This window comes from Lissotriton vulgaris, chromosome 3_1 (assembly GCF_964263255.1).
Source record: "Lissotriton vulgaris chromosome 3_1, aLisVul1.2, whole genome shotgun sequence".
NCBI lineage: Eukaryota > Metazoa > Chordata > Amphibia > Caudata > Salamandridae > Lissotriton > Lissotriton vulgaris.
Genome location: NC_141689.1, coordinates 378,133,730 through 378,158,987, shown reverse-complemented (window position 1 = coordinate 378,158,987; position 25,258 = coordinate 378,133,730). Strand labels below are relative to the sequence as shown.

Here is a 25,258-nt window from a genome sequence, read left to right as displayed (position 1 = left end):
GCCGGTGTGTCTGGCCTTGCTCTAACCTGGTTCCGCTCCTTTAAGGACAGATCCTTCCGGGTGTCAGCCCCCCCTTTCCTCTCAAAACCTCATCCAATAGCACAGGGAGTTCCCCAGGGCTCCGCGCTGAGCCCCTCCCTCTTCAACCTATATGTTCAGCCTCTTGCGGAAGTAGCCAAAGAGTGGGGGCTCACGCTGGTATCGTACGCCGACACCCAGTTGGTCGTCACCCTCACTGAAAGCCCTTCCAGCGCGGCGTCCAGGTTCAGAAATGGCCTGGCAGCAGTGGCACAATGGATGACGGACAATTATCTCCAACTGAACGTCGGGAAAACCGAGGTGCTCCTTCTTGGCAGAAACACCAGCCAATGGAACGAGCACTGGTGGCCGTCATCCCTTGGTACCACCCCACTCCCTAAATCCAGCGTCAAAAATCTGGGAGTCTGGATGGATGCCAATCTCAGCTTCCAGACGCACACCAAAAAGGTGGCAGCCACCTGTATAGGTCTTCTGTGAAATCTCAGGCCCATACTCGGCTTTTTCGATTCGAAGGTTCGCCAGCTGATTGTCCAGGCAACCATTTTATCACGCCTGGACTACGCGAACGTCCTCCTCCTAGGTGCAAACAAAGTAGAAACTGCTAGGTTTCAACGAGTCCAAAACGCGGCGGCTAGAACGCTGGTCGGCCTTCCCCGCAGATGCTCAGCCAGAGCCACCATCCGTAAACTCCACTGGCTGCCCGTGGAAAACAGAGTAAAATTCAAAGCTCTCATTACGATCTTTAAAATTGTCAAACAGGAAAACCCCCCTCTGCTACAAAACCTGACCTGCCCATATGTTCCTAGCCGTGAGCTGCGCTCCTCCAACCAACTTCTTCTGAAAGTACCCCGAATAAAACTCTGTCGCACTGGAGGTCGCTCCTTCAAGGTCCTAGGACCCAAGCTGTGGAACGCTCTTCCTCTTCACATACGTTCCATAGACTGCCTTTCGGCCTTCCGTAAAGCAATCAAGACCCTCCTATTTCCTGCCCTCTAGAGTAGCTCCCTGATCCACCCCCCCCCCCCCCTCCCCTGTAGGGTGTGTTTGTCTCTCAGCGCCGGGACGCCCCATTGCTGGGATAGCTGTTGCGCTCTACCAAACCCAGAATAGAATAGAATAGAATAGAATAGAATAGAATAGAATAGAATAGAATAGAATAGAATAGATTCGAGGAAGAAGGATCGAAGAGCTGTGCTGACTGAGGAAGAAAAGGTCACCTACTATCCAGACTACGACCGACTTCGACCTGCCTACAATGAAGAACTACAATGAAGCAGCCAGCAGCCCCCGCCCAGAGATCTTAACTGCACTCACCTTACAGACTGTCTCCTGTAAGCACCGGATTTGCTCAACAAAGACTCCAAGACCAGAATCTGGATTCCGGAGACTAGCAAATATGCGATACTAATGTGAAGACACCAGGGTTGCAGCAGCGAAATACAAATGTCTTTATTACTCAGCCATCCACCTGGAAGCAGTCAAACAAGGGGTGAATGGATGGTTTGTGGAATGCAAAAGGGGGTGGTGAGCACCTTTAGGGTGAAGAGGTACACAACGTTAGAGGAACCAGACAGGGAGCTACAAGGTCAACAGCATTGCACGGCACTCAAAGGTAAATACCAATCTTGGAAGAAGGAAGAGTTCCTTGGGCAGGTCACAAAGCATTACAGTTCACAGCCGAGTTACTTTCTTCTTCCCACTAGCTCCTGGCAGCACCAAAGACGATATTCATAACTTCACTCTCAAAGACGGTGTTCTCGGGTCTTTGCTATGCAGCAGCTGCCTATCTTTTTTGCTACCTTTCTTACTTGGGCAGCACTCCTTACACCATCACTTAGACAGTTTGACTTAACTTCCTGAACCGATATAAGTTAGGGCAGTTTCTCAGCAAGCGAAACAATCTAAAGACTTCTTCAGATTTCAGAATCACAAGCTTTCTTAGTCATTCCTTTGGCTTCTTTTTCAACACAGCAAGACCTGTGCCAAACATCATCCACCGGTCTAGTACACCCTCTTGGCTAGAGATCAGAGCTCTGCTTCAGGTGAACATTCAAAAATAATATCTACCTCAGGAAAGCCTGCAATAGCAAATAAACTCAACTGGTGTCAAGTCCACCAGTTGTATAAAGAGGTGCAGCTTTTGCACTTTTGAAGTAAAACATGCTGACCTATCCACATGGGCAGATCACAAATGAACCAAACTGTACAACAATCAAGAAGATGGCCTGGAGGTTGGGTGGGGGTAGTGAGCAGGGAAGACCACCATCTCTAGGCCTATCTTATCAACAAAGGCAATGCATCTTTTTGGGGCTACATAAAGTGAAAGACCATCCACAATAGGATATCCCCAACCCCTCACTACATCACATGAACACATCCTCATTCCCCAACAACAAACACCCATCCTCTGGGGAGAAGGTAGATGCAAATGTTACTAATATACAGATTTATCAAGAAGGGCAGCAGGCAGCATACCCACTTTAGGATACAGGTGAAAAGACCTGTAAATCACAGTCCTTATCGATCAGCAGCGGCCGGCATGACTCGCGGGTAGGGGAGCGGGTGGGGTCACAGGAGGTGGTGATTGCTGGAGAAAGAAAAAACTAAAAAAAAAATTGGTCTTTTAAATCACTTTCCTTGCCGCCGCCCGAACAGCAAGCAGGCAACCAGGCTCCCTACCCTAAGCCAATCACAACGCTGCAATCGCAGCACTGTGAATGGTCCGAGTACCGTGACACGGCGCTCAGCCAGGGGCTGTAGGGGTGGCCTTGTTCTCCATTCAGGTTGTAATGTTATGTTTGTTATCTGTTTTGTAAAGCGCACAGCTGCCCCAGCTAAGGGGCGTCCCGGCGCTAATGCAGCCTGCATGAAGTGGGAAAGTGTGCATGACTGGTATGGGCAGCCTGATAGGGCCGACCAAACAGTCACTGTGCACTTCCAGGAATAGGCAAACTACTCCTCTGCTGCCCTGCTCGCAGAGCACAGCAGCCCCACCCACCCGCAAAGCAGCCAAACATAAAATGATAATAACATTGTTATCATTTTATATTTTTGCTTCTGCACTGCTTGAAAGTAGTGGGGCGACGCTCCTCCGCCATCGCCTAGGATCCGCCCCTGTATCAGATGCCACCAAAATGGAAATGTGTCTTGCCCTACACATGGGAACAATGCCACCTGCTACAAGTAGTTCCATTTCAGGTGCAGCCTTTAACTGTGCAGAGTTATTTGTTGGAGAATCATTTATACAAAAGTAATGGGCATTACCTGACAGAGAACAGGATTCCCTTGAAGATTAAAAAAACGTATGTAAAGAAAAAGGTGAAAAACTGATCAAGATTGCACATGCTACTGCATTAGGAACTAAATGTAATGTTTGCATTCTGTGAAATGCAGAAAATCTCTATGGATGGATTTGGGTACCCTACTTTACAGCCTGCAACAAACAAATAATTTGCTAGTCCATGAATGTCAAAACAATTGATACAGACAAGAGCCTCAACACGCACAGTTGCGACTAAAAGTAGATTATTCAAATCAAAGCCACATTAACACTTAGCAGGTTATGCATTACTCACCAATTGTTCCACCAAGTGCCATCGCACCAGACATCTGAGCCAACAGTTCAGGGTTGGGCTTCAGAGCTCCAAATGTGGCTGCAACACCTCCAGCAACACCGATCATACCCAAAACATTACCAAGACGAGCAGTTTTCTGTGTGGATAGACCAGCCAGGGCACCAACACAACACAGACCTGAGCCAAGGTACACCATCTAAGTACAAAAACAACATGAATTAGACACGGTTTAATATCAATTTCTCATTTGTTTTATTCCCTACATGCTGAATGAGGTGTCTTCAAAAGTACATTTAATGAAAAATCAGTACTTCAGAACAAATGCTTAAAGTTGCTTCACCTATTTACTTCATATTCATTAAATATTATCAACCAACATAGGAGCAGACATAACATACGGACTTTAAAACAGTTAGAGGAGGATTGTGCCAAATAGGAACACATTAGTGTGTAGTAATGAGGTCTTCCATCTGCTCCTTTTCCACACTCATCTCTCTAACAATTCTCAACATCTATTTCTTTTTTTCTCAAACTCATTGTCTCGACTCATCTATTCCCTTCTTTCTTTTCTCCTTGTTATAATCTGCATTATCTGCCCCCTTTTGTTTTATTACCCAATTTCCATCCCTCACCTGACACTTCTGTATCCTCAAGGTATTTTTCCTACTATTAAATTGAGCAGAACTTGCTTTCTCTAGACCAGAAGGATGATACAAAGGTGACATACTATATACATCTATATAAAGTCTGTCTTTAGCTGAATGTTAATTTTAAAACACATGTTTACGTTTTGTGAGTGTGTACTGCACGCATTTCATAAGTATTTTAAAAATGGAAGTGGCATGGAGCTAAATCCTGATGACTATGTGCTGGCTGGCATTGTGTGCGTAGTGATTTGCTGGATGTGTTCTTTGTTTGCAAGTTGGCTGATGACTGGATGAGTGGTGGCTTGATTGGGGTCAGTCAAGTGGGTGAATAAAATTGATGGTCCCTCGAATGGCTCAGTTTGTTGATGTGAGTTTTGTGCTGGGCCTACGGTGTGAATGGATTTCATTGTCACGCATGAAAGGTGTTTAAATGGACTATAAAGTGCCTGAGGCCTTCATGCGGATTTACAGCTCACGAGCTGCAAGTCACAGGTTCAGTATTCTAATTCGATTATTGACATTGAAATCTGCCTTTTGAATTAAATGAGGGTTACCTGTTAATAGCATTTGCAATTTTAAAATTACATTTGCCCTCGTTCCAAATCGAACCAGTACGTGCCAGGCACTTAATTAGTGGACGAGTTGTCAATATTAGTATTGTTTTCTGACCTCCACTGCCAGAGTGCACATTGTCTCTAGTAGTAGGAGGAAAAAATCTACATTGAGAAATACATTTAATAGGTCCTCCTAAAGAAGGCTGCCACACTGGTACCAGTGTGGCATACACTATTGTCCTGTGGGTTGTTCTGGAGAGGACTTCAGGGGATACAAAATCAACATTAACCAGAACGCCTGAAGCACAAGTTACTACTTGTGTAACGATATATCTGTAAGAGACTTTAGTTAGTGATAGATTCCTTACCTTAGAATATCCCCAGGCGTCAGACTGGATCCGGAAATTTTTGCGTAGCAGTACCCTTGCGCGTCGGTAGGCGTCATCTGCGGCTCCGCGTCCGTCATCGGCGCCGTAATGACATTGTTGGAGTACTTAGACGCCGCCTCCGCATGCTGACGTCAGTTCTGAGACACAGCTTTTCTGCGCCAGAAATGCAGAGCCATGTTAAAAACCAACACTGGTGCCATTGAAACTAGGGCCCTGAAAGGGGATGACCTTAACCCTAGATATCGGTTCGCAGAACGGGGAGGATGGGTGGGTCGGTAAGGAATCTATCACTAACTAATGTCTCTTTCAGATATATCGTTACACAAGTAGTAACTTGTGCATCTGAAAGAAACACGTTAGTGATAGATTCCTTACCTTAGAATAGATACCCCAGCAATACCAACCCGGGTGGTGGGTCTACGAACCAATAATCACACCAGAAAGTCCTGGAGGACGGTACGGCCAAAGAAGCCATCCCTCCGGACTTGGCTGTCCAGGCAGTAGTGTCTTGCGAACGTGTGCAGCGAGGCCCGCGTAGCTGCCTGACAAATGTCCTGCAAGGGGACTCCTCGGCCCAGGGCAGTAGTAGTCGCAGTGGCCCGAGTAGAATGGGCCCTCAGCCCAACAGGATTTTCCTTGTTAGCCTAAGAGTAGCACGCTTGGATGCACAACACGATCCACCGAGAGACGGTCCGTTTGTGCACCGCCCGTCCTTTCTTAGCGCCCAGGTAACCAACAAAGAGTTGGTCATCCACCCGGAACTGGCGTGTGCGATCCAGATAGTATGAGAGTGCACATTTTGGGTCCAGACGTTGGAGCGCCTCTTTCTCTTTCGAGGGATGCAGAGGCGGATAGAAGGTGGGCAAGGTGATGGACTGCCCGATGTGGAAGGCTGTGACTACCTTGGGCAGGAAGGAGGGTTTTGTCCTCAACACAACCTTGTCCGGATGGACAGAAAGGAAAGGAGGTTGGACAGAAAGGAAAGGAGGTTTAAAAGAAAGAGCCTGTCGCTCACTCACTCTCCTGGCAGAGGTGATGGCAACCAGGAAAGCAGTCTTCAGAGTAAAAAGACGGAGAGGACAGTTGTGAAGTGGCTCAAAGGGAGCGCACATCAGATAGGTAAGAACCAGGTTCAAGTCCCACAGAGGCATCACAAACGGAACAGGTGGAAACGTGTGTGTGATGCCTTTCAGAAAACGATTTACAATAGGTGACTTGAACAAAGATGGTTGATCAGGCAGCCTGAGAAAGGCTGAAAGGGCAGAAAGGTAGCCCTTGATAGTGCCCAGAGCAGAGCCCTGCCGGGCAAGAGAAAGAAGGAAGAGAAGAACCTCAGAAAGAGGGGCAGAGAGAGGATCCACAGCCTTGCTGTGCACCATGCCACAAAACTGTTCCACCTGCAGGTGTATACCAACTTTGTGGAGGGACGCCTGGCTGCCAGAATTATATTACAAACTTAAGGAGGCAAGTCAAATGGCCTCAACTGTCGCCGCTCAATCTCCAAGCATGAAGGTGGAGACTGGACAGGTTCGGGTGGAAGACCGTCCCCTGTTGCTGCAACAGTAGGTCCTCCTGAAGAGGTAGACGAACCGGGGGATCGACTGACATACTGAGTAGCTCGGGATACCAGTACCTTCGTGCCCAGTCCGGAGCCACAATGATAACTTGTGCAAAGGGGTACAAAGGGAGACGAGCAGACTCGGCAGGCAACTCCCGCCTAGGACGGGATCGTGGGAGCGGGAAGGGTAACCGGGAGGGCCCCGGGCCCCTGCAGACTACACAGCATCCCATCCAACATCCCCCAGGGGGCTTCGGTGCTGGGGAGGCTACGGAGGTGCGCCTGAAGCAGACTGAGGTGATAGGCGCACACCGGTGCTGCGACGGCTAAAGCGACCAGAAATGGGGGAACCTAAGTCATAATTGTGCACAACCAACCACACGCAACGCCGCCACACACCGGAGCAACGAAGGTGATCGCCAGTAAACGCCGCCACACAGCGACTACACAAGGGAGCAGAGAGGTAAAGGCGCGAAAGCAGCAGCTGGTGGTGGTGCGTGATCTGGAGAGAGCGGGAGTCCTGGAGTATTCACACCCAGTCGGCAGTGGACCAAAAGACGTTCCTGACGGGGTTTGCTAACCCGTAGCCCGGCCCGACATGCAGGGTAGGCCGGAGAGACCCCTGAGCTGCCGGGAGGCACGGGCGAGGACGCAGTCGCCACGGGGTGTAGCGAGGGAGTCCGGGACCCGGCGCCTGGGAAGAGAAGAGAGAGGGCACTGCCGGATGGAAACCTGCCGGGCAACTATAGAGGGTCTGGACTGAGGAGGCCCTGAGAAGCGAGAGATCGACTGGAGGCCACATTCAGCCTCCAGGTGGCAGAGAGCGACCTGCCAACGGAGTAACCAGTTTGCGAGTACCCTACGGACCATGGGGAAAAAGGAGATCCCACCGAAAGGACCCAAACAGGGCCCAATGGACAACTTTGCCACGCCGTGCCAGGTGGCGGAGGGCCTCCCCTCGGCCCCGGGCGCGCGTTCAGACACCGATCTACTGATGGCGGCTATCCAGGCTTCACGTACAGACATTCAGGAGTCCAGGGCGGCCCTGGAGGTCAAAATTGGCGAGGTGGGATCAGAAGTGACACTCCGACAAGATTTCCGAAATCTCTCAGATAGGGTCACCTCGGCAGAGGCACGGTTGGGTGAGGCTGAAGACTCAATCACGACCCTACGAAAAGATATGGCGGAGCTTCAGGCCTCCCATTGCCAGCTCCTCTGGAAAGTGGACGATGCCGAAAACAGGGCCCGGCGCAACAACCAACGCTGTCGGATTTAGAGAAGGGATTGAAAAGAACGATATGGTGTCCTTCCTACACGCGTGGCTATGAGAAACATTCCCAATGACACAATTTTCACCATGCTTCATAATAGAGAGGGCACACAGAGCTCTCCTCGCAAAACCGCCGGAGGGGGCAAGACCGCGTCCGGTTATTGCACGCTTTCTGAATTTCACGGACAGAGACTGGATACTGAAAGAGGCGAGGAAGATGGGTGAGATTCGGCTGGAAAACTCGCACGGCATGATATTTCCGGAATACAGTCAGGAGGTGCAAAAGCAGAGGCGATCCTTTGATACGGTAAAGGCTAAACTTAGAGACTTAAAAATTTCGTACATGCTACTGTTCCCGGCGAAACTTAAGGTGATATTCAACGAGCAGACACTCTTTTTCACACACCCGGAAGACGCCTGGCAATGGTTGGAGGAGCGTCCGATCCTCAACAGCAGAGAGATCGCCAGACATAATCTGCTAGATAGGTCCCTGAGGAACGCGACTCACTGGGAACTTCCTAAGGCTCAGAGACTGAAATCCAGGCGATCTAAAAGGCAAACCCCTGCGACGCCGTACAGAGGCCGTGGCGCCGGGACGTCGCAAAAAGGACGTTCCGCCTCTCCAAGAGGTGCAGCCGCTCCGGGGTCGAGATTTGCAGTGTTCCTCGGAAGGCGAGGAGGAAGAGACACTCGATAGCCACACGTCAGGTGAGAGGGAGAAGAGGAAGAGGGACACTCTGATCATCCACTGGTACGAGAGATCCGGGTGTTGGAACAGGACAACACAGTGCGCCCGAATCTGAGACTTAAGACTCCAAATCCTAACAGATGAGGGTCTGGAACGCAAAATGCACTATGCATCTAGGGACATGGGAAGACAGATGGAGAATCAGAAACTTGGTGGACTTGCAGGACTGGAGTGGCAGCCGGCTACAGGGAAGCGCGCAAGTTGACACACCCCCTTTGTGTTTTGTTTGACACGTTTGTAGGGTTGTTTGGTGTATACTAGGGAGGGTTTGGTGGGTGGGCGACAGGCCTACTCCTTCGGAAAGCCATGTCCTGTTTAGGGACACATCTGGAAGGGGAGGAGGTGGGGTGGGGGAAGGGGATTTTCAAGTTTGTTGGGGTAGGGAACCGGGCGGGAATTGGTGGGGGACACTGAGAACTCAGGTAAAGGGTCAGTTAAGCAAGCCGTGCTTTCGCATCGCCTCCAACTACAGGGGTTGGGTCATTCATAGCCACAGCACCCTCCAATGGCAGGTACCGTAGACACATCACAGGGGATAGGCAGGAAGTTGAATATCCTGACGTGGAATGTCAATGGTCCAGGATCAAAGATCAAGAGAGGCCTAGTGAACGCATATATTAAAAAGATCGACCCTGACATTTTCCTGCAGGAAACTCACCTCAGGGGTACTCAGTGTGCCTTCATTGCTAGAGGCCGATACAAGGTATTGGTTCATGCGGGATACACATCTGACTCCAGGGGGGTGGCTGTCATAGTTAAAAAATCCCCACCCTTCTTTATTACTCGCACATGGCTTGACCCGCAGGGCACATACGCTGGAGTACAAGGTTCCTGGAACAGACACACATATACCCCGATTTCCATCTACGCACCACCCAAATTGCAGTCACGCATGAATACAATGCTTGCAAACATACTCCTAGACACAGCGGACACTGTACAAGTGGTAGGGGGAGACTTCAACGATGTGATGAATGTAAACCTTGATAGATCAGGCAGTACAGTTGGGGACGAACACAGGACTGCGTTATTTCACCAGATGACTACCTTAGGACTGACGGACGTGTGGCGGTGGCTCCACCCGACGCAGCGCGCCTACTCATACTATTCTGGGGTGCATAAGACGTTCTCTCGCCTGGATTATGTTTTCATGTCCCGACAGTATCTGAGAACAGGGGACACTGCTGACTTTGGGGCCAGGGGCATATCTGACCACTCACCGCTGTACGTGAGAGTGGAGCATGACAGAGCTAGGGACACGGGATCCTGGCGCCTCGCGGCCTGGGATCTTCAAAATGCTACAATCCTGAGAGATGTGAGGACAGATATAAAGGTATATTTTGCAGACAATGAAGGTTCAGTAGACTCGAATATTACTCTATGGGAGGCCCTGAAACCGGTCCTACGCGACAGGATTAGATCCAGATTAGGCGAGGACAGGCGGAGACTTCAGGCTGAGGTAGCGGCCCTGGAACAGGCCATTCTAAAATGGGAGGGTGAATACTTAACCCACATGTCCGAAGACACCCTACGACGGTTACTTGACGTCCAGAAACAGTATAGGGAACTGGTAACCAACGAGGCCAGGGCCCAATCCCTAGCCACCCTCCATAGACTATATGACGTGGGAGACAAGTCAGGGAAATTACTGGCATGGCTCAGCAAAAAAGAGAGGGCTGAGAGGTGAATAGACAGTATTGACACGGCTGAGGCCACAGCGGTCAACACCGACGCGGAGATAGCAGAGGCCTTCGCTACCCATTATGAAACCTTCTACACAGCTCGAGACCTAGCGACACACGAGGAGGCCCTCCAATACCTAGAAGGCACTACCTTGCCGGTCCTCTCCCCGGAAGACATGGAGGTTCTGGAAGCGGCCATAACGACTGACGACATCGCGAGTGCCATAGCCAGGCTCCGGCCGGGCAAAACCCCAGGCCCGAATGGCTTCCCCGCAGAGCTCTTTAAACACACGGCGGACTTACTGACCCGCCATCTTAAGGGCCTCCTCATACACAACAGCTTCAACAACCAACCAACGCACACCATGACCGAACAACCACCCCCCACCACCACCCTCCGCGCCTGGACCCCGATCAGCACCGAAGACACCATCCGCACGATGAACTCCATCCACTCCGGATCACCGACCGACCCCTGCCCTCACCACGTCTTCAACAAAGCCGACGCTGTCATCGCACCCCACCTGCGAGACATCATCAACACATCCCTCGACACCACCATCTTCCCCGAGAGCTGGAAACACGCCGAACTCAGCGCCCTACTCAAGAAACCAACAGCGGACCCCACCGACCTCAAGAATTACCGCCCCATCTCGCTCCTCCCGTTTCCAGCCAAAGTCATCGAGAAGACCGTCAACAAGCAGATGGCCGCTTTCCTCGAGACGAACGGATCCCTCGACCCCTCACAGTCCGGCTTCCGAGCCAACCACAGCACCGAGACCGCCCTCATCGCCGCCACCGACGACATCCGAGCCCTGATGGACAATGGAGAAACAGCGGCCCTCATCCTCCTAGACCTCTCCGCGGCATTCGACACGGTCTGCCACCGCACCCTAGTACGGCGCCTCAGCAACGTCGGAATCCAGGACAAGGCGCTGGAGTGGATCACCTCCTTCCTCGACGGGAGAACACAGAGAGTCCGCCTACCACCGTACAAGTCAGAGGTCACCGAAGTCATCTGCGGCGTCCCCCAAGGATCATCTCTGAGCCCCACCCTCTTCAACGTCTACATGAGCCCCCTCGCGGCCATCGTACGCAAACACAACCTCAGCATAATCTCCTACGCCGACGACACCCAGCTGATCCTCTCCCTGACCAACGACCCCGCCGCCGCCAGAGCCAACCTGCACGAAGGGATGAAAGAGGTAGCCGAGTGGATGACGACCAGCCGCCTGAAACTGAACTCGGACAAGACGGAGGTCCTCATCCTGGGCTCCTCTCCCTCCGCCTGGGACAACTCCTGGTGGCCTCCCACCCTGGGCACCGCACCCAAACCGACAGACCATGCACGCAACCTGGGCTTCATCCTGGACTCCTCCCTCTCCATGACCAGGCAAGTCAACAACGTCTCCTCGGCATGCTTCAACATCCTACGCATGCTACGGAAGATCTTCTGGTGGATCCCCACCGAGACCAGGAAGACCGTCACCCAGGCCCTCGTCACCAGCCGACTGGACTACGGCAACGCCCTCTACGCCGGGACCACCGCCAAGCTCCAGAAGAGACTCCAGCGGATCCAGAACGCCTCAGCCAGACTCATCCTCGACATCCCACGAACCAGCCACATCTCCGGACATCTGCGAGACCTTCACTGGCTCCCCGTCAACAAAAGAATCACCTTCCGCCTCCTCACCCACGCACACAAAGCCCTACACGACCAAGGCCCGAGCTACCTCAACAGCCGAGTCAACTTCTACGCTCCCAAACGCCACCTCCGATCAGCCAACCACGCCCTCGCCGCCGTCCCCCGCATCCGAAGAGCGACTACAGGAGGAAGGTCCTTCTCCCACCTGGCCGCCAAGACCTGGAACTCCCTCCCGACCGACCTGCGCCTGACCCAAGACCACCTCTCCTTCAGGAAGAAGCTGAAGACCTGGCTGTTCGAGCAGTAGCGGCTCCCCCCCCCCCAGCGCCTTGAGACCCCACGGGTATGTAGCGCGCTTTATAAGTGTCACTGATTGATTGATTGATTGGTGCCTTCGAGGAAGGAGAGCTCCCACCGGATCTCACTATGGCCACAATAATTCCGCTATACAAGGAGGGCAAGCCACGGACGAACTGTGCCTCTTACCGGCCGATATCTTTACTCAATACGGAAGTGAAGGTGTTGGCAACCATCTTGGCTGTCCACTTGAGGGCGGTCATCACGGGCCTGGTTCATATGGACCAATCGGGCTGCTTACCTGATAGAGCAACGAAGCTGAATCTCAGGAGAACCCACAACTGGCTCCAAGAGGTGAAGGAGAGAGATGACCCACACTGGTTCCTCTCCCTAGACGCCGAAAAGGCGTTCAACGCGGTTCATTGGCCCTTTTTGTTTGCAGTGCTTCAGAGGTTTGGTTTTGGACCAAAGTTCATTGCATGGATCCGATTACTCTATACCGGCCCGAGGGCCAGGGTGAGGGTCAACGGGATACTTTCACGTGAGTTCCAAATCCAAAGAGGTACTAGGCAGGGCTGTCCCCTATCCCCTCTTCTCTTCACACTCGTTATTGAGGTGCTCGCAGCCAGAATCCGGCACAATACAAACATTCATGGCTTTACCGCTGGTGAAACGGCACTGAACCCTGAGAAGATCTCGCTTTACGCAGACGACGTCTTGCTCTATATTACCGAGCCGGAGACCACCGTGCCGGAGCTCTTCCAAGAACTAGAGCGCTACGGGGGGATGGCGGGCCACAATATAAATTGGCACAAATCAGTACTCTACGATCCGAGGGGGCGCAATCAGTGGGGAAGACTACCAGAGGAACTGATGACAACAGCCGAAGGATTCCAATACCTCGGGGTTTATATAACGACGGATGCGACTCTTTCGTTCCGAAGAAACCTGGAACGAATCATCACTAATGCGATAGCGGATATGGATCGCTGGAGACAGCTCCCTTTAACACTTCTGGGCAGGGCGGCCATGTACAAAATGGTCATTCTACCGAAATTCCTATACGCCTTACAAAATGAATATTATCCTCTACCAGTGGCTGTCTTCAACAGGATCCACGCAGATTTAAGATCCTTCCTTTGGCTGGGCAAGCAGGCTAGGGTGGCCCTGTCCACATTACAGAGGCACCAGTATAGTGGAGGAATCTCACTCCCCAATTTGGAGGCCTACTATTGGGCGGAACATTTGACTCCAATTAATGACTGGCTCCATGTGTCAGCGGAACACCCGACATACGCATTAGAAAGAACTAAATTGGCACCCAAAAACATATTACGCTATCTCTATGGGAGCGCTAGGAGGGCCCACCTTCTCCCTGCCACATCAATAACGCTTAGGGCGTGGACGAAAGCTACACGACGCATGGGCTGGGAAAAGAAACCCATGCGGCAGACACCGTTGCGGCACTGCCAGTGGTTGAACGAGCTGCATAAACTCCGAGGGTTCCAGAGGTGGGACGACATCGGCATCTCCACCATAGGTGACATAATAGCAAGGGGGGAGTTAAACCCGTTCGAGTTCTCCAAGCTGAGTTTGGGTTAAACAATACGCAATATTTCAAATATGTCCAGCTACGCCATGCCTGGATAGCCCAAAAGATCACGCTTATTGATATTCCTGAGTACGCACCACTGGAGGGGAGGCTTCTTCAAGAGCAAATGGTAGGGAAGGCGTCTCCCTTACTTACAAAACACTGACCAATCATATGCTAGGTGACTTAACAAAACTTAGACGCACGTGGGAGGCAGAGGTGGGGGAGATGGAGGACCTGGATTGGGAGATAGTCCTGATGCATCCTCGGGAAGTGGCTATCAAATCTAGACTACGGCTGATTCAATTTAACTTCCTCCATAGAACATACTTTGACAGGGTGCGTCTATGCAAAATGGGGAAAATAGAGGACTCAAGATGCCTTAGATGCCTACAGGAGGAGGGAGATTTCTTTCATACTGTATGGACGTGTGGTGTAATACAGAGATATTGGGCTCAGATATTTGGGGAATTGGAGGAGGTCCTCGGGGCTTCCATGCCTCTTGACCCCAAGTTAGCGTTGCTTGGAATGACGAACGAGGTTGACCTGACCCGCCCACTACTCACTTTCCTAGTCCTGGCATTGGTTGTTGCCAAACGAGACATTGCAAAACACTGGGGAGCGCCAGCACCACCGGACCTGGAGGAGTGGAGAAGAGGCTTAGACCTGTACATGGCAGCGGAGAGGGTCACATATAAGGCCATGGGTTGCCCCAAACAATTTCGGAAAGTTTGGTCCAAATGGAGACACTACCACGGGTTTGATGGGGGCTGTAGCAGGTTTGGTAATGGTAGGGGGGTGCGACAACTCATGGACAGCAGGGGCATAGGATGGGTCGTGAATACATAATGTTGACTACATAGGGCACAATGAGTCACCTGTTACGATGGGCCTTGAGCGAGTGGATGTCCCTGACTGATAATGGGGGGGAGGAGGGAGGGGTAAGGTTGCGAAACTGATGCATTGCCTTTCGTCTATGTATACATTGCAGAATCTTAACTTTTCTTCTTCAGCTCACCTAAGGGAGGGGGGGGAGGGGGGATGTTTAAAAATAAAAATGCAGAAACTTGGAATGCCTATGACTGATTGCAGCTGGGTAATTGTGGATAAAAATACTACATCGACCATGCTCGCCGCCTGACCTCCAGAGTGTGGGCTAAATGGCTGTCTCTCTCTCCGGGGCCAAGGGTAGCAACAGCTGTGATGCATAATGGGTTCCCCGACAGACTGTACAATGGCTCCTTGTGTATCTGCAATAAAAATTTAAAATAAAAAAGGCTGTATGCTTTTTCAAGTGCCCAGAATCTACCGGGCGCGTATGGGCGGTCGGTCTTTCAAATACTTGGCCAGTAAACAATGGAACTCATAACCCATTGAACTCAGGATGGAGCCATCAGAGAAAATCTTCCGTCAAAAACTAAAAACCTATCTGTTCCCGAAGCTATGAGCCCCCTTCTTTGCTTCCTATCAGTCTAATCCTCTCCTCTCCCGGTAACAGCCCAGTCCTTTGTTCACAGAGCGCGGGGACACACTGTTTCTAGTGTACCAGGTGCTATATAAAATGCTTTTATTATTTTTATTAATAACACCTGACATTTCTGAAAACAAGACACTGAGGCCACGGTGATGTTACTTGTGTTAACCCAAGGGATGGAAAACTGGTTGCAATCTGTTGACTGAACTACAAAAAAGACCATCAGGGAGAGGAAGAGCGACCTGTAGGCTGACGCATGGAGCCAACTTTTACAGGCTAGCATGCTCTGCCAGAGCGCCCATTTTGGGGAATTTGTTTAGTGCCCACTGCTCAAACAAGATGCCGGGCATATTGCATGTTCTTGCATTTCGCCCAACAGGTGGGACAAGCATTCTGAATGGGTGTATAGTTTTCTTATAGTCTCCATTCTGGAGTCGGAACATGAGCTGGAGAATGTTATCTTAATCTAAACAGAAAATATTTGAGACAAAGTCCTTATTTGGGTAGCGAGGAACTAAGCCATGTGTTTAAAGAAACCTACCCTTTGAGTCCCAATACTCACTCCGGTCCTTAATGCCGTCAGAGAGGGTCTACCTAGCTCCCGGTCACACTCCACTAATGTGCCCGATTTTAAAAAAGGGGATACACAATGTTATAGACCCATCTTGATAGACTCAACTGTCAATTTAGTTAGTCGGTGGTTTTATCTAGACTCCATCCTGGGTATAAAATTATAGGATTATTTATGATCATCAAAATGATTTAAGGCCTGGACGGACCACCCTTGATCAATGCCTGAATCTACATCTAATTATAAACAGATATGTTTCTGCTAAGTGGGAGAATCCACATATGGCTTTTATGGACCTCAATTCTGCATTTGATAGGGTTAGCAGGGACAAACCATGGGCTCTGTTGCCAATTGAGCAGGAGTAAGACATGGTTCTTTTATTTATTATTTTAGGAGACTTGCAGAAAGACATGTCGGCCACTTTAAGATACGTTATCAATGGCAAGTATTCGATGCGTTTTAGGTCAAAAGAGGTGTCAGACGGGTATTTTTTTGGACCCTTTCCTCTTTAAGCTGTACATTTACCTCTTACCGCCGCGGCGCTGGGAGAGGGGGGTAGGGGGGAAATGGCGAAGGGAGGGGGGGAAATGGGGAAGGGAGGGGGGGAAATGGGGAAGGGAGGGGGGGAAATGGGGAAGGGAGGGGGGGAAATGAGGAAGGGAGGGGGGGAAATGAGGAAGGGAGGGGGGGAAATGAGGAAAGGAAGGTGGGAAATGAGGAAGGAAGGTGGGAAATGAGGAAGGAAGGTGGGAAATGAGGAAGGAAGGTGGGAAATGAGGAAGGAAGGTGGGAAATGAGGAAGGAAGGTGGGAAATGAGGAAGGAAGGTGGGAAATGAGGAAGGAAGGTGGGAAATGAGGAAGGAAGGTGGGTGGTCGCGCGGCGCCGCCATGCTTATGACGGAACCACGCTGTCACGAGCCACAGGCGGGCTGTGCTTATGACAGTGTGGTTCCGTCACTACACTGCCCACTCACTAATTCGCCTGCACAGGCGGGGGATCAGTGCTGAGTGGGTAGAGCGGCCGCGGCATGACGGTACCACGCCGTCATGAGCACAAGCTACCTGGGGCTCGTGACGGCGTAGTTCCGTCACAAGCATGGAAGGGGTTAATCAGTTAGAATTGGCCATACCTCAGGGCGCTAAGGATCTACCCAAAGCGAGCTGTAGGCTCAATATGGCATTTCTCTATGCCGATGATGCGCATCTAAAATGGCCGCTTGAAACTCACATGCTAAGCATCTGCTTTGCTTGAACTAAATGATGCTATTTTACCTATTGCTAATGCAGGGAGAGGAGAAATGGGATTAGAGTAGGGATAGGTGGTATACAGTGAAATCATTTTACTTTGAAATTAATATTTTTCTTTTTGACTTTTCTTATTAGTTCGTATCGGTCTGTCAGTCAGAAATCTAAATCGCATGTGACCATAAAACATGCGCAGTCTAAAAGCCAGAAGCCGCATGGACATCCTTCAATGGCAACCAAGAATAATGAAAGGCAATATACCCTGGGAACCCGCTCAATGTCCTGAGAAAGGAAGAACGATTTTCGAAAATGTATACTTTGTGATAAAAATGTGAATATGGGTGGGAATAAAGTTTTAAGAATAAAAATTAAGGGGCGGAATCATTAGACAATAACCTACAGAGAAAATTAAGAACCATAGCATGGTGTGATGATCATAGTTTTCGCCCGGCGAACCAGAATTAGAAATTCTATGAAAAAGAAACATTAAGGGGTGGTACACGACATTAGGAAAGTATAATTGAGGTAGTTTAGTTAGTTAGGGGAGCAGAGAGACCGGAATGCTGCAGAGCTTGGGATGCCTTCGGAGTGACGAGCGACTGCTGAATACTCATATTGCAGACTTAGACATTAATTAAAATTAAAATAGAAGATTACGGAAGAATCGAGGAGGGAGATAGTGCCAGAGAGGGGTATGACGCAGGCGTCGGATCTAGAAGAGGTCCTGAACCCGGTCCTGAAACTTGATGCGGTTGTTTCCTGTCCTGTCCTGAGGTACTTTTCCAGATTCCTTGGCTGAGGGGGGTCTGGTTTTCACACCATCCTAGGTAAATATAATGTTCTGTAGATTTAACTTGTGCTGCTCTCTCTAGCCTCTCTTTTCAAAGTACCGTAATTAAAAGTCTTATTAATTGAATCTTTTCCTTCGATGGATGACGGTGGTCATTCTGTATTTTGACTTCGCTCACTGTACTTTATTTAGATAAACATTTAAAACTTTCCCGAGTCTTTGGTGATTTCATTACAGAGAAATAAGAATGTATTTATATTCATTTCATCATCAACTAGTTCAACTAATGGTTCATTGACCCGAGGAAATAACTTTTTGAAATGTGAAAGATTAGTTAAAAATGTCAAATAACTGATCTTAGTCTTAATATTACAAAATTGACTCCAGTGTGTTTAACCTGTCTGTGTGAGTGAATATTTATGGGCCCAAGGTGAGTATGAGGTATTAAAGTATCCAAGGCTGGTTTACAAGCTTGATCAGTACGGTCTGAAACTGGAAGGGTCACATTAGATTGGATGGCTGAGTTATGATGAACTGACTTTTCATGCACTAGGGCAATTCGAAAATCCTGCTGAAAGTGCCACTAGATCGGATTTGAAGTGGACCAAATCTAATTCCCTTGCTGATAGGAGGGAGATTGAGCAAATTGTAAAGTCCACCGTTCGAGCACACAAACTTGTGATGTCCACCCCGCATATGGAGCCTTATCTAGTTAATGTGCATGTGAGAAAGATCTTGTCGGAACACCTGATAGGGTTGGACTACGGAGCCCAGACTTCCCTGCACGAACAAGGCTGCATCACGTCTCACCAGAACCACGGACGAAGACCCATGTCTCTCCTCTCTTTCCACAGCGTGAGGCAACGTCTAGAGGAGGCGCTACAGAGAATGGACGAATAAAAACAGACGCCAAACAGGAAGCGGGGTCGCAGAACGTCGAGGAGGCGGGACCTGAGACGGAACACGCGGAGGACGCCGAATCTCGGAGCCGGGAGCCGGAGCTGAACACCGAGAGTCAAGACAGCGTTGCTGAGCGTGGAGAAGAGGCGGGGGAAACCGAAGACCGCTGGACGGAGGAGTGGTGGTGTCCCCCGGAGGAGGCTGGAGAGCGTGCCGTGACTCAGGAGAGTTACGGCGGGGCCGGTGAGTGACATTGATCCGAAGCTCATTTGGGGAATTGTTTGATGCTGTGGGTGGTGGGTGGTGGAGAGCAAACCTGTGGGTGGCGGGTGGAATGGACTAAGGGGAAAAGCCTATACGTTCACCAGGGACAAAGACAGTACTAGAAAGTAGCACTTGGTTGTTTATCTTGGGTCACTTTTGCTTGGTCTACGACTATTCCTCCGCTATATTCTTATCCTCGCCTTGTACAATTCACCACCTACCCTTTATCCTTCACGTCCATTATCTTTATGCACAACCCTCCACCGTTCCCTTTTCCGTGCACCACCTTCCGGTGTAGGAGCAAGGGTTTCAAACCAACAGTCCAACTGACTGCCCTTTCTCTTTTTCCCTCTCGGTACCTCCGGGTAAAACAACACCACGGAGTTCCCATCGTCCCAGGAATTACATCAACTGGAATAGGAGGGAGGAACATCGAGTACCACGGCTAATCCTTTCCATCCTGGAGAACTTGGTGCTGCGGGAGGAAGCGCGGAACCCGTTGTGAATTCTAAATCCTTGTTTCCTGATAATAAAAGTGCTGTTCGCCAATATATTCAGCCTCCGCGTCTGTATATCCGACCTGCCCTCCCACAGTGTAGTACCATTTATCACCATCTCCTGACCAGATTTAGGCTAAGCCTAGTACATTGCCTACTTGTGGTTACAAGAGGGTGGCATTAGGTTAATAGCTGTGGGTGTGATTATCTCTCAACGCAGGATACATTGCACTTTATTCAACTCTTTAGATTTTATGTGTTTTTAAAGGCTCAAATTTATATTTCCACTTTTTTATCAAACTTTTTTTTATTCACATTCCATACTGTTCATTTCATACATAGCAATACATGCAATCGTTGTCTTTGCTTGTATCCATTGTGTAGCAATTTTGTATTACAGTCTAACGTTAAAGCAGAAAAATCTCTGTGAATGCTAGAGCGTATATTGCCATGAGTTACCCAACTTATTTCAAACTTTTCTCCAAAGACTATTCCCCTACCCCCTGGATTCTTTTGTTTATCATGAGGTTCTTTCTCTTTAGGGAATTGTCATTGTAACTGTCCCATGAATATGTCAGGAGAGATTTGCAGGGTGAGAGATCCAGGGTTAAAACCCAAAGAAAAGATAGAGAAAGCAGGAAAAAAGAAGTAAAGAAAATAGAAGTGTAAAAATAAAATGACCTAGTTGAGAATCCGGGTGACATCGATATGCGTTTTCTGGAAGAGATGTATAGTTCTACTTTTAAAGGGTTTAAACTTTACTCGAGACAGACCAGCTCTTATATATTTTTTTAATTATCTACAGAGCACTTGTTTTTCTATGGCTAGTTTTCTGTGGGAATCTGTTCAATTGAGGCTATTAATGAATTGTTAAATATTTTAAAAGTTGCTTGCATGGATTAGTTATGTACAGTTTATGCAGGTTTTATTACTTTTTATATACGTATTGACTGTAGCTGGATTTTTAGATGGTTTGATCATTGTATAGTTGTGCATATTTATTGCGCCTGTATGGTTTATTTTCTCATACGCCAGAATAAAAGGATTACGACTGACACTCTACTCTCAGCATAGCCTTGTGTCTCGCATTCCATAGCTCCTTGGGTCGCCAAGTTATAATTCCTTTGGAAAAAGTGAGCGGTGTATTCTTTATTATGATCTAGAAATGCCCTGTCTATCAGTGTTTCGGTTTTAATTAACCACAACAGGATACTCGCCTAGCCCAAACAGCATCAACATTATAAACAAATGAGAATGACGAAGGAGCAATATATTAAGGTATGTTGCATTCAGAAATATAAGCAAAAAAATGGTGTGGGCAATGCACTGCGTGTTGAAGATAAATTTATTTATATAGATATTTTAGGTAGATAATTTTGTTAGAGGTGCTCCAACTGGTGGCGTAACCGTCCGTTTGCGCCAAACTGTAGACCTTAGGTATGTGTGTACACGGCTTGTGTGCACATCCCAGTATTTGGGCACTCCCTCTGGTTCATCAAATGTGAATAGACTCCATTGAATTTTCAAAATTTCTTTTATTTAAGTGTATTGTCATTAGCCTTTCATTAGTAGATTAATTTCATCAACTTTATATGGCTTTATCATGAATCATCGTCGCTCCAATGCATTTCGGGCCGATTGCCCTTTCTCAAGGAGCTCTGAAAACAAGAACGATCTGCGTTTGCATCAAGTTGCATAGAAGTATAACAATGTTCAATGTGTGGGTCAGAAAACACCCATTTCCCAGTGATGGTGATAAGAACGAATGGAACACAGGCGGTGCATGTGTGATGGGTGCAGTAAAAAACGGGGGCGGAAAGACAGGGTAAAATGCCAGGTCGGTTGATCGTGCTGGTGAATTAAGGGCGCACCCGGGGAAAGTGGAAGTGGGTCTTAAACTGGTTGCAGCACGAGGGGTGAGAAAAACAAAGGAAAACGCTCACGTGTATATTCAGCTGTCATGAGGTGCTGGAAAGAACAAAGTAAAAAAATCAGCGTAAAAATGCGGCGACTATCCGCCCTCAAGGCAATAGCACGCACTCAAAATGCAATACGAAACCATTTCAAAATCAACAGAAGCCAGAGCAGACCTCCTAGCATACGGAGACGACGAAAAAGAACGCATCTACGCTTTAATCCAAGACGATGTATCACAGGAATCCAGCAGCCGCACAAGAGAACAATGTGTCAAACATCTTCTATACCTGTCAAAACGCCGAATTAACCAGCAACTACATGCTAAGACATTAGTGAAATATCATCAAGCCCTTAGCATTCCCCGTGGACTCAGAATTGCACTCAAACCGTCCCTGTGTAAGAACTCTAAAAACTTCCAAGCTAAATGGAATGCCATCCTAAACAAGTGTAGTCTAGATTTGATATTACTCATCATTGAAGAATTGTCCACCATCCTGACTGAGCTAACTAACGAAATCAAGGAAGTAGAAAAAGAACTTGAAGCTTTTAAATCTGAAGATATATCTCAAATGCTAGAGGATGTCAAAACACAACTAGAAAAACACACTAAGGATATCAACGATAGGAAACTCAGGAAATTTAGACGTGACACACTGGACTACCAATTGGATGAGGTCTACACCTGGGCTGATATCTACGCCCAACGCCGACGTAATAAACCATCTAGCCAACACACTGATACCTCCTCCTCCGGGAGTGATGCATCCAACAGGCCACCAAGAAAGACGACTTCTGATGTCAATAGGAATCTACAGCAAGTGAGAATACAAGTGGATGAGAGTGCTACTACATCTGATAGTGGTCCTTTTTTAGAGAAAGGCCCCCAAGAAACCGACGACCCAGGCGAAGTAAGAGAAAAGGAACCAGAAGCTCCAAATACAAGAGGCTCCAAGAAAGAAAAAAAGAAAATGAATCGTTAGTCATCAACATTTCTGATATAGAATTATCCCAACATGAGACCACTCTTCTACAAAAAGGCACTTCATTTATCCCAACTACCTTCACCAATCAACTTGAATTGGAGACCAGTACATTCAAGCTAACCAGGAAATTAAGGTTACGTCATTTTTTTGAAAATGTGCTTCCACCGACCACAGATCAAAAACCTGATCAACTATGTGGATTACGCCCACCAAGTACATACATACCACCGGTCAGTCACAAAAGCATCGACACGTTTGAGACATTAGTCAAACAGGACTTGGGAAAAATCAATTTCAAGAAAAAAACTAAAATAATGAATCTGACACAAAAAGATAATGACACACTAAGAAAGATTGCCAACAATAAATCAATCAAATGCATAAAAGCTGACAAAGGCGGGGCTCTCGTCGTTATGAATTCTAGTATGTATGAAGCAAAAATGAACGAACACATCGGCCAATCCGATACCTACATCCCACTAGAATCTAACCCAACCAACCAATACAAAGCCATATTAGCATCGATCATTCACAAAGCACACGATACAGGAACAATTGATGAACGTACCAAGAAATTCTTACTGGTTGATTTCCCAAGAAGTCCCACCATAACCCTACTCCCGAAGATACACAAGAACCTAACGGATCCTCCGATGCGGCCGATCGTGTCCACCAAGGGGTCACTCCATGAACCCGTAGGAAAATTTCTTGATCGGTATTTTCAACCATTCGTCAAACAACTCAAAAGTTATGTAAAAGACACGACTGAATTCTTACTCAAACTATCAGAAATCAAAATCAATCAAAATGACAACCTCATATTCTGTACAGCGGATGTGAATAGTTTATACACATCAATCCCACGTGGAGGAGGAATTGAAGCCATCGAAAAAATTCTATTACACAGTGACATTTCTGAACCTATGCAAATTTTCCTTATGGAGCTTATGATCTTTACTCTCTATCATAGTTACTTTTGCCACAATAACAAATGGTTCCAACAATTATCTGGCATGTCCATGGGCAATTGCGCCGCGCCAGCGTACGCTAATATTTACATGTCTGACTTTGAACAACTCCACATCTATGATAACCCGGCATGGACCAACAACCTGTTGATGTACGTCAGGTACATTGACGATTTATTCTTCTTGTGGAAAGGAACAAAAGCGATGTTGGAAAAAGAGCTGAGTAACCTAAATACCAAAGACCACCGAATTCAAATGACATGGAATCTCAATGAGTCTCATATCAACTTTCTGGATGTATCCATCACCAGATCTGATACTGGCCTAGTAACTGATCTTTACAGGAAACCCACTGACCGTAACAATACGTTGCACTTTGCAAGCTTCCATCAGCATTCACTTAAACGCCACCTCCCTTTCAGCCAAATGTTGCGAGTAAAGCGCATAGTATCCAATCCAGAAACCTACATACAAAGGATAGATGAAATGAACCTAAGATTCATTGAGAGAGGATATCCGCCAGAAACAACTAATGAAGCCATGAAAAAAGTCTCTTTAATCCAACGAGAAACGGCCTTAAAAAAGACAACTAAGAGTGAAGAGAACAGGATGGTAGTTGTTTCTAAATATTCCACATTAAGTGGGAGATACAAAAAAATCATTCTAGGACATTGGAGAATCTTAGCATCTGAACCTGATTTTAAAGACATGTTCAAGAATCCTCCGATATTTGCTTATACTAGAGCCAATAATCTAAAGGAGATTCTATCCAGAGAAACACCGAGTCCAATCACACATAAAGGCACAAAACCGTGCCTTAACTGCAATAATTGCAACAATATCATCACTGGCAACAAAATCAATCATCCTATGAGAGGCACAGAAATCAAAGTGAAAGTCAACGCAACGTGTGATTCATCTAACCTTATATACCTGCTCAAATGTCCTTGTGGAAAAATCTACGTAGGAAAAACAGAGAGAAAAATAAAAGTCAGATTGAATGAACACAAATCCAATATCAGGACTAAACAAACAAAATCCAGTGTGGCCACACATTTCATGGAAAATAATCACACCGTGGCACAGTTGAAATTCACGGTCCTGGAGACCGTTGAGAAGAAAGAAGGAAGGGACAATAACAAGTTCCTTCTACAAAGAGAAACCGCATGGATTTATCGTTTACAATCTTGTAAACCATTTGGTCTTAATGACCGTATTGAACTTAGTTGCTTTTTATAAATACCCGGTGGGGTATCTAAGGACACATACCTCTTGTGCGCATTCATCGTAATGTCATTTATTTTCTATGTTTATTTGTCATGTTTATACTTTTGCATTTCTCCATTATTTTTATGATACTATCTATTATATTGATTCATCACCATGTTCATCTCCACACATTACTCTTTGCATCTTCCCCCGTTTCACACATGTTCATATTGACCCCCTTCACCTCGTCCCCACTTTGCCCGTTCCAAGATGGCCCCTCCTTTTCGCCTCATACTTGTCCTTCTTTGATCTTCACCTCCACATGCCGTCAATCTGAGTCCTTTGTTTACATTTACTTAGCTTCCATTGCACGTCACTTATACACCAGCCCGGCAGCTTTGCCTAGTGGTTAGCAGATACGGAGACCTCGACGGTCCCTTCACT

At 47.9% G+C, this 25,258-nt stretch overlaps 1 protein-coding gene across 2 annotated transcripts in view; it reads right to left on the bottom strand.

The window, feature by feature from the left end:
- NNT (nicotinamide nucleotide transhydrogenase) overlaps nt 1-25,258 on the bottom strand; it is a 405,237-nt gene that overhangs the window by 182,626 nt on the left and 197,353 nt on the right. For both annotated transcript variants that reach the window (XM_086960606.1, XM_086960607.1), the window contains exon 14: nt 3,615-3,810. In XM_086960606.1, the coding sequence (XP_086816732.1) occupies nt 3,615-3,810 (196 nt within the window). The remainder of the gene's footprint in view (nt 1-3,614; nt 3,811-25,258) is intronic.